This window comes from Halyomorpha halys, unplaced genomic scaffold (genome assembly GCF_000696795.3).
Source record: "Halyomorpha halys isolate HHAL.00 unplaced genomic scaffold, Hhal_1.1 Scaffold708.1, whole genome shotgun sequence".
Classification (NCBI taxonomy): Eukaryota; Metazoa; Arthropoda; class Insecta; order Hemiptera; family Pentatomidae; genus Halyomorpha; species Halyomorpha halys.
In genome coordinates, this window is record NW_027113783.1 from 185,544 (window position 1) to 196,355 (window position 10,812).

General features: G+C 28.0%; 1 protein-coding gene across 4 annotated transcripts in view; it reads right to left on the bottom strand.

The window, feature by feature from the left end:
- Positions 1–10,812, bottom strand: part of LOC106685523 (alpha-tocopherol transfer protein-like) — a 27,211-nt gene that overhangs the window by 2,240 nt on the left and 14,159 nt on the right. For 3 of the 4 annotated variants that reach the window (XR_010844454.1, XR_010844455.1, XM_014428256.3), the window contains exons 6-7: positions 9,226–9,331; positions 7,005–7,138 (exon numbers count right to left, since the gene is read on the bottom strand). Coding sequence is in view for 2 of the 4 variants with exons in the window: in XM_014428256.3 (XP_014283742.2) it covers positions 7,005–7,138; positions 9,226–9,331 (240 nt within the window). In the remaining 2 variants the exon portion in view is untranslated. Of the gene's footprint in view, positions 1–2,054; positions 2,121–7,004; positions 7,139–9,225; positions 9,332–10,812 lie in introns of those variants that run through there. The other variant, XM_067051123.1, reaches the window with a different exon arrangement.

Here is a 10,812-nt window from a genome sequence, read left to right on the forward strand (position 1 = left end):
CTTCTGGTAAGTGTCCCTATGATTGGAGGACTTTAACAAACAGTACACTGGCCATTGTTATAGACATTTTCTTTTTAGTTTTTATTTATCATATTATTGATATTTATAAAAAGGTGTTCATAGTTCCCCGTAATTAATATGTCGAGAAGGGAGAGGGGACGGGTTGCGCTCAGCAAATAAACAAAAAATTAGTTATTCATACCGATGTTTCGACCTGAATTTCAAGTCTTCTTCTAGACTAAAAAACAAAAAGAGATAACAACCATCATTCAGAGCAAAAAAAAAATTAGTAGAAATAATAAACCAACAAATTTATGAATATACATAATAATGAATTGAACGTAAAATAGTTCATTAATAATCATGAAAGTAGATAGTAGTACATACTATGAAAGATGAAATATAATAAATAAACAATTTGTACCAACATAATGAACTGTATGAAAGAAAAATGAAATATATGATAAAATGGGTTTGTATGTATATAAAGTTATGTCTTTTTGTTCTTTAGCCCTGATGAAAAGCTGAAATTCAGGTCGAAACGTCGGCACGAATAAATATTTTTTTGTTTATTTGTTGCCTCACCTCCCTCCCCCCGTACTCTCCACATTTTGATACTTATGTAATTTTAAAAATATACAAAATTACGTAACTTAAATGACTCTCCAAGTAAATATTATTTTTAAAGAAAAAGAGAGTTAGACTCATTTCTATCCTCCATTAAAACCATCAAAAACAATTTTTTTCATGGAAATGGAAAAGTAGAACTTATACTTAGTTTTTTTGGGGGAAATTTTTTTCCGATTTCACGGGCTCATTGAACATTCATAATAAAGTTTTATTGAACTCAGTGTTCACATCCGTTGTTTGTTAAATACTGGATAAGTAGTTACCTACATAATACATATTGATAAATGAAAACAATTAGCAATTGACTTTTAAATTATAATTATTATTACAAACACCTAAATTAAAAGATTGAAAAACTTGATTGATTATAAAAAATAAAAAAGATGAATTATATAATGAACACAATAGTCATTTTTTTAAAATTAAAACTTATATTAATTCTTTTATTAAATTAGTACCAACCTTATTTTCCACGCTAGCCTTGTAAGAAAACAATAATAGGCCATTAATTCGTTTAAAAAAAAAATAATTAATTAGCTTTGTAACAAAGAATATTGTTCTGAAATTTTACTTTTCCATCAGTTACATTCTATGTAATTGCCACACCCCAATTAAAATTTCGTCTAAACTAAAATATTTTCTTGAAAATTAGGATATAAATGAAATGAGGATAATATATAAAAACGAAGTAATTTGTGATTCTGACTCTCGAACCTCAAGTAGAAATTTGAAAAAGAAAAAGAAATGTACCATTATTATCCATAGTCACTGTAATCACTCCTTTGCATTAAAGAAATAATTTGTCTTCAAGGAAGGTCATGCCAGAAGGTGGTGTGATCAGTAGTTAACCGTCCAGTCTTCACCAAAAAGATTTGAAATTTTTAAATGCTATTTTTCATATGACTATGATTTTTTTTCAGAATGTAAAATAAAACATAATTTTTGAAAAACAAAGCATAGAATGAAAAAACATAAACCCAAACAATTTGTGATACATATCTATTAAATTTTTTTTTTATTATCTATTTTTTAATCTATTAAAATCTTTTTTTTTTCAATTATATTTTGATTGTTATAAATAATATAATGCTTACCTGTACAAAGCGAAATATTGACCTGAGCCCAGACGCTTGTAGACTGGTCCTTTTTTTTTTAGAATTTACTACTGATAGCTCTTATCATACAAACACGTTCGTAAGCACTAATCAGATCGTGCTTAGGAATGTGTTGACATCATGTTATTTTTATAATTTCGGTGGTTATGCAAACAAAAATCGAATAGCATAAAGAGTGAATCAAATCTGTTATATGAATAATGGAATAAATATCAAATTTAAATTGAAACGATCCACAAAGACCTAAATGTTCCTTATGTAACCGATCTAGCCCAAACCCGATATCATTCCTTCCATTATAAACTCCCTAACCACCCAAACCCACTAGTTTCTAACCTTGCTTTCTCTTCCATTCCTGGCAATCCTTCGAGGCACCTGAAAAGAAGATGGCCTCGTGACCTTATATTGTAAAATGTTTTTAGAGTTCTACTACTGGGTAGTTTCTCTACATCCTGTATCATATCATTATCATTATGGCATCATGATCAAATTTACTTGTTGTATTTTTTATACAATTGTAAATATCAATAAATAAATAAAAAAATTGAAACGAACTAAAGTACAAATATAATCTTCTCCACATTCCAAAGAGCATTCAATTTTTTTTCTAAATTTTTCTATGGAAAAAGTATTTAAATTTCTAAAACGCCATTAAATACTACTGGAAAAATCACAATATCAATCTATTGGTTACATTAAAAAAAAAAAAAGAGAGAGAGAGAGAGAAGTTACCGATCTTATTATTCCTTTTTTACTTTACGTTGTGACAAAAAAAAGCCTTGAAAAAATGAAAGATTTTATGGTAGAGAAAATTCTTAAAAATTATACGATATTAAATAAAGAAAATAACATAACATAAACATTTTATACTTTATTAATTTCTTTACAGAGTCATCTTGGCAAATGTTAGGATTACAAATAGGACTAGATTTATTTCCATATTTTATATCTGGTTTAATTCTAAATAAAATTTATTTTTTATTTCGTTACCACTTTAATGATAGTTCTCACTGTTAAGACGGGAAACATTGTATGCATTACAAATGCTCTCATTAAAAAATAAATATCTGACATCGTATGTGTATAAATCTTGAAATAAGGGCACAATGATGATAACACTTTCTCCCAATAATATTCTGGATAGAGAATCGAAAATATTTATCAATGCTTTCTCCCATGCTGATATATGTTAATTTACTTACTAATTACGTAAAATTATACTGAGTTTTGTAATTACGTATTGTTTGTACGAGATAAATGGTTCAACATGTATCGTTAAATAATTTAATTGCTATAAAAAATACTTTTGGGTGTTGCCTGCCAAAAAACAAACTCTAAGACCAAAAACAATATTTTTATGCAAACCAATGAAAATAATAATCGAAATCCAATCACTGCCCTAATTTACCGATTCCCACACACTGCAAAAACATCTGTCCTCATTAATCAAAAAGGTCAATTATCGAACAAGATTAACGAGATAACCTAGTTACAATATTTAGGAAATAATATAGTATTTACTTTTTAACGTATCGTTGTTTACATCACTCCTTTAGGTTACCTCTATTTACGGACCAAAAATTATTTTAAAATTATGTTGGATATACAATTGATGGTAGGCAAAAACAAAAATTTGGTTAGATCAGCGATCAGGGAAGAGACACAGTATAAATATAAGATTTCCAGGAGAATTAAAATGTTTTCCAAATCAATCGGCACCTTTTCCATGTTAAACTTTTTCCTTAGCAATTGTAACCTAACCAGACTTAAATTATCTCATTAAAAAATATATTTAATTTATTTTATTTTATTTATAAGTATTTTTTGAATTTCAATATTATATAATCAAATATTCTTCAGACATTTTTTCGTTCATTAGATAATTATGAATTACGAATTGCAATTTATTTTTTAAACAAGTTCTTACTTCACACTAGCCACAAAATACTGGAAGATATCTGATTGACCGTGTGTATCAATAAATGGAATTTCGTCCGGGTGTGGTCAAATAAAACTCAAATAGTAAATTGGTGTACTATTTTTATTTGAACCAACGTTTCACCCCACGTTGCAGGGCTTCGTCAGGGCTAAAAAAGATACAAACACTTAACATAAGTACGAAAAAAAAATTAGTGGAAAATAACATGGGTATACAATGAAACGTAAAAATTAAATAAGAAAAATTAAAGGTTATAAACAATAAATGAAAACGGTAATGATAACAGATAAATACAAGAAATATTAAAGGAAGCACAAATTAAGAGATGAAAAGGGATAAGAATAAAATCAAATGAAAATAAACGAAACAAAATTGATACCTGTTTTGATGGAAGTCAAAGTCAGAGTGAACCGTTCGTATTGGTAGGAGTGGGGATGGTAGTTAAGTGAGTCACAGTTGAAAATTATTTTAAAGTAAACAATGTAGAAAATATTAAAATTAGGTAAACAATAAGTGATGATATAAACAATCGAGGGGGAGAAGAAATATTAAAAATAAAAAATAATAATAATAATAAAAAAAAAGTTAAACTTAACATGGATAGAAAAAAGAAGAAATAAAGATAAAATAATGGGATACAATAAATGTAATTGATTAAGTGATTTTAATTTATTTATTGATATTTACAACTGTACATAAATACATCAAGTAAATTAGAGGAAATCATAATGGTATAGTCAAGCATATAGAGAAACTACCCAATGTTAGCACTCGCAAAACATTTTTACAATATAAGCTCTCGAGGCCATCTTCTTTTCAGACGCCTCGGATGATTGTCCGGAATAAAAGAGGAAGCAAGATTAGAAACTAATGGATTTGAGTTTGAAGGGAGTTTGTAATGGAAGGATTGATATCTGGTTCGGACTAGGTCGGTTACAAATGGAGCATTAAGGTCTTTGCGGATGATTTTATTTGTGACAAAAATAAAAAGGGAGCATTTAGGATTTTACGAAGGAATAAGTATACTTAAGCTGGTAACACATGAATATAAATTAAAAAATAAGATTCATAAATATAAAAGAAAAAGGAAGGATAGTAAATATAAAAATAATTAAATTATGTATGGGGTGGGAATATAGAAAAAAAAGAATAAAACATATAACAGGAATGTTGGCTTCTGAAATGCAGTACGGAGAGAAAAGAAGCATTATGAGGATTTTATTATGTTCAAAATTTGTCGGTATGTAAGGGAGATGCAGTCTTTATCAAATTAATGATTGACGGAATTCTCCGTTAAATATTTTTTAGCCCTGACGAAGCCCAGCAACGTGGGACGAAACGTTGGCTCAAATAAAAATAATATACCAATTTACTATTTGAGTTTTATTTGATCACACCCGGACCAAATTCTATTTGATTATAGTCACATAATAGTGTCACTAAGCAAATTTGTCTTTATCTAAGTTACGGTATGAGTCAGCTGTTATTTCGATGTCAGCTGACTGAGGGGATCAGCTGATCGAACGTATATAAGAGATGTACCGAATACAATAAAGCCAGTATTTTACAGCAGTTCAAGCGAGTTAGATCTTATTCCTTCTTCTCTTTTTTGACATTGTGCTTTCGCCAATACTTAACTTCTAAATACCTATATATTTCAAAGATATTAGAAAAAATTAGTTATTTTGCCTTCTTCTTGTTTTTTTCTAAACTATGGATTATAAAGTTGTACCAGCTTATTGTTTTGTTTTTTAAATAAACACTCGCAGGTTTTGTCACACAAAGATACATAAAATATCCCATCTCCATTTATTGGTATTTTATTATTAGTTCATTTACATATAAGTCTACCCTTGAAGGTTTTTATGTATTGCCTTAGCTTTTATTTTTATAAAACTACAAAAATTTCCTCTCGTGGATCGCAACTTATGAACATTACCAACCTGTTCTAAATATTATCTACCATATAGATCATATAAAGTAATTCTCTATATTAGATTTTAATGAAGGGAACTGCCCAAGTATCTTATTTAAATTATTAAAAAACATTTTCAGTTCAAAACTGCATAAATAAATATGAATGTGCAGATTCCCAAATTACAATTTCTGCATTTATCAAACTTTGCATATCTTCGATAAACACTTAAGGAAAAATATATGTTATTTATGACAACCAACAAAACAAATTGTAATGCTATAGACACTGAATAATAACTATGTTTGGTTATAGGTGAATTGAATATAGTCCGGATGCGGTAAAAAAAAACTCAAATAGTAAATAACTATACTGTATTATTGAGCCAACGTTTCGCCCCACGTTGCAGGGCTCCGTCAGAGCTAAAAAAGATACAAACACTATAGTTACAAAAAAGAAAAAACATAAGTGTAAAATAACAGGGGTATAAAATGAAAAGTAAGATATAATAAGAAAGATTAAAGGTTGTAAATAGTAAATGAAAAGGGTAATAGTAACAGATAGATAATCTTCCTGTTTCATTTATATTCATGTATCTATCTTTTAATTTATATTCATGTGTTATCTTCTTAAGTGTACTTATATTAATTACTTTATTATTAATTTTCTATTATATTTTACACTTTTCTGTATCCCCGCTCATTTGGTATATTTTGTTTCTTAATCACTTACACGCATTGTATCCCATTATTTTATACTTTACTTTTCCTTTGTTTTTCTATCTGTTTACTTTACAAATTATTTTCGTTATTGTGGCATAACTGCCATCCCCACTCCTCCCAATACAAACCGTCACTTTGTCTTTGACTGCCGTCAAATGCAGGTATGCATTCTGTCTCATCATTTGATTTGTATTTTTTTTTCTTTTTTCATCTCTTTATTACTATCTGTTACTATTACCCTTTTCATTTACTATTTACAACCTTTAATTTTTCTTATTATATCTTACTTTTCATTTTATACCCCTGTTATTTTACACTTATGTTTTTTTCTTTTTGTAACTATAGTGTTTGTATCTTTTTTAGCCCTGACGAAGCCCAGCAACGTGGGGCGAAACGTTGGCTCAATAATATAGTATAATTATTTACTATTTGAGTTTTTTTTTTTACCGCACCCGGACCATATTCAATTCATCTATACACACGGTCAATCAATAATCTTCCGGTTATAGGTTATGTATTGAGTGATAAAAAAAACTACTGTCTAATAATTTATAGAACGTTTATAATTTATTATTATACATACCTATAACAATATATTTACATTATAAAATATTGCATATACAATTGGAGATTCATTAATTGTTACAGAGATTTATTATCATAGATCTAGAGAATTAATCTACCGTAAGCGATCTGAATGTGCCGTCAACGCCGTAGGTGCTAAGTTTGTCGGCGGGCCTTCTGGTTTCATCCACTAGTTGTTGATTAGTCTTAACGAACCACTCTTTCCTTTTATGAAGTTCTTCCAGCCAATATTCTAAGGGGAGATCATAAAAGAAAGGCAAACATTATTAACATTACTTTCACATTTAGCTAAATACGGAGAACATTTTGATCAGATTTTGCCCTCCGAACACAAATGTACATACAAATGTATATCTTTAAAAACATGTAGCTTGCCTCACAATTAGTCAAGAAAATAGCAAAAACAGTTCAATAAAAATGTTAAAAAATACTAAATTGGTTAAAAAAAAAATACTTTCGAAATATTTAAAAAATATTAATAACCTTCAACATATGAATAGCATTTTTTTTTTCAGTCTAATAATTAGATAAATCTGATTTGAATCTCTTCAATGTTTGATGTTTGATTTAAAACTCAGACAGTCATTTATATTACATGTCTTATAACCCTACTCTCCTTTAAAGTAAAAGTGAAGCTAAAATTAATTATATCTTAGGGCACGCCTTTTTGGTTTAACTTTTCCCTCCAGCATTCCCCTTCCTCCCAAAATACCCCCTATGCACCTTTCGGAATATAGCTAATTTTTAAAAACAAATAATAAATCGTAAAGCACTTATTAAAACACATTTCAAGTACATGATTCAAAAAGACCAATGTACTCCAACGTACTATTCGAATGGTGTTAGGATCTCTTATTTGTCTACAAGAATAGGTTTCTTTTTAGGATAAGGAAGATCTTAAAATATTGGAGACTAGACAAAATTAGGAGCCAATGCGCCCAAGAACCCCACAAAAAATTATAAATAGGCATTCTAACATTGTATGCACCAGCAGTGTACATGTGAAGCGATTTAACTATCTAAACTACTATGGGAAAAAACCCTTGAAGGAGTGTGCATAGCTGGTCGAATTTTTAGCAAAAATAATTTTTTTCGATTTTCATAAATATTTGAAGTCAAAATCTGCGCTCTAGTTTTTCAGAATATCAACGTTTTGCCTAAAGAATCACTATTTATTTTAGGCGTTTTTGAAATAGTTTTAGTATTTTTACCAAGAAGTATTTTAATAATTATTAATTTTTATTTTCACTTTAAACTAAGACATCAAGTACTGAACTCATAGCTCTGCTTCGCCAGAACAAGAGATATAAAATAAAACATACTCAGCACACGTCAAATTGAAAAAAAAATTTCAGGAACACCTGCAGTGTTTTGTTCTCAAATACTGTCACGTATCAAATATTTGAAGGCATAGATTATTTTTCGAAAAACTTCTAAAAATCTGGAAGAAACGTGCGGCAGAACCCTCTTCTTGAAAGTTATGAAAAGAAATACAAATTATCTTACTAGAAAAACGAATACGAATTATCTTACTTATAAATACAAACTTATTTCTTGCGCTCGGAATAAATGCGTAAATCAAATCAGTTATAAGAAATAAACAAGAGAAAACCAAAAATATTGTTATTCATAAGTACCATATATTGAACAAAAAAAGGTTTGTTAACCCTTGACATTAAGTCACTATGAATTATACAAAAAAAAATATTGAACCATCAAAAATGTTCTTTTAAATTGTTTTGCTCCCATAGAATTAAATGATAATAGAATTAAAGCTAACTTACAAGAAGTTTAGTTATTGAGTTTACTTGTAAACTTTAACATGAAATTTATTCCATTCAATAATTTGTGAAAATTATCTCTAAGAGCATAGTAAGTATCTTAAATTTATGTGAATATAAAAGAACCAATTACAAAAAAATAATAACCAAAAAAACAGATATTACAGAAAATGTCCTCAATGTGTTGGCATTGTCATAACAAAGAATTTTTAATTTTTTTAATACAGTTCGTTGTGAACAATTAAAAAATCATGCTTCATTATGATCCACGTTGGTCTTATTTTATGACTTTAAGAATACTTATAAACTTATTTATTGAGCCCGGAATAAATGCGAGCAGTAAAGCAATTCAGTTATAAGAAATAAACAAGAGATAACTAAAAATATTGTTATTAATAAGTATATTGAACAAAAAAAGGTTTGTTAACCCTTGACATTAAGTCATTATGAATTACACAAAAAAAGTATTGAATCATTAAAAATTTTCTTTTAAATTGTTTTGCTCCCATAGAATTAAATGATAGTTTATTTTACTTACTGTTTAAATCAGTCGAAGATTTTTCATTGCCACCTAAATCAACAGGCAGAAGCTGCTCAGGAATAAATTTTTTTAACGCTGAAACTCCTTCAGATGTCACTATTATCTAAAATATAAATTCCGTTACCAGTTGATATAGTTAAGTTACAAGAAATTTAGTTATTGAGTTTACTTGTAAACTTTAACATGAAATTTATTCCATTCAATAATTTGTAAAAGTTATCTCCAAGAGTATAATAAGTATTTTAAATTTATGTGAAAATAAAAGGACCAATTACAAAAAGAAAAAAAAACAAATACACGGATTTGACAGAAAATGTCCTCATTTTGTTGTTATTCCCATAACAAAGATTTTTTTTATTCTTGAACACAGTTCGTTGTGAACAGTTAAAAACAAAAAGTTATAATACTTAAGCTTAACAAAGTTTTCAGTTCATGTTCCCTGTGCTACAATTATATATTTCTGCATACTTGTATCCTAGCAGTAGGTATTAAATTATGCGTCCATTAAAATAATGTCCTCGTCCAAAATAGAACGGAATGTAATACTTAATTTTTAATAGCATATCTTTTGAAAAAAAAAAATAGGAAACCGATAAATACAAAGTGTATAATCATTAAATAGCACAAACATAATTAAGTTCAATGGCAATATACAGAGTAAAAATCTTATAAAGATTATTATAAATTATATAAAATAATTAAAGGTTATAAAGTAAAATAAATGAAGTTGATAAACACACTTTGTTTTTTTAACAACCCCACTTATTAAGTAGATTTGATAATATCAATATATTAAATAAAAAGTTAAATATATAAGATCAATATATATATTCAAATACAAATGGATCTGTGTCTCAATATATATCACATAACAGCCAAAACTATCAAGTGTAGACCAGTAGTTTTTTTATTGTAGCAATCTTACAGCACCATGGTAATTTGTAACTATAATGGTGTGTCAAACATAATAGTTATATGTCGACAAAAATTTTTTTGTATATTTCAACAAATTAATGTAATACTCATTGAAGCAGGTTGACTGCCCTAACATTAATTGGTAAACTTTAGAAAATGTTTATTAAAAGAATTTAGTCAAAGAATTATAGTAAGATCTAGTTATAAGACGCCTTTCACACGAGATGATTTGTTTCAGATTAGGCATTTTTGTGAAATATCTTTATTTATTAATTTTTTTCATCAACATTTAGGGGATTTGTCGAAATATAAAACTGTCCAAGGTCATCTTCACACAGTCACCATTTTTTTACTGTTGTTTTTATTGATAATTATATTACAGTTTGACATATAGCTATAATAAATATATGATCTATGTAAAGGTAGAAATACCTTTTATATGTTACAGTGGGTTGATTTGAATTTTCTTTTTATACATTTTTTTAAAATTTCATAATGTAGAAAAATTACAACCACCACATTTCTCACACCACTACAGTTACCAACATCCAATTACCATAGTGCTCAATAGGACTGCTACCACTCACTAATACCTGCGGGCTGCTCTCAGTAGTTGTGGTTGCTGGAGTGAAATATACAGGGACACACACACGTCTATTTATATATATA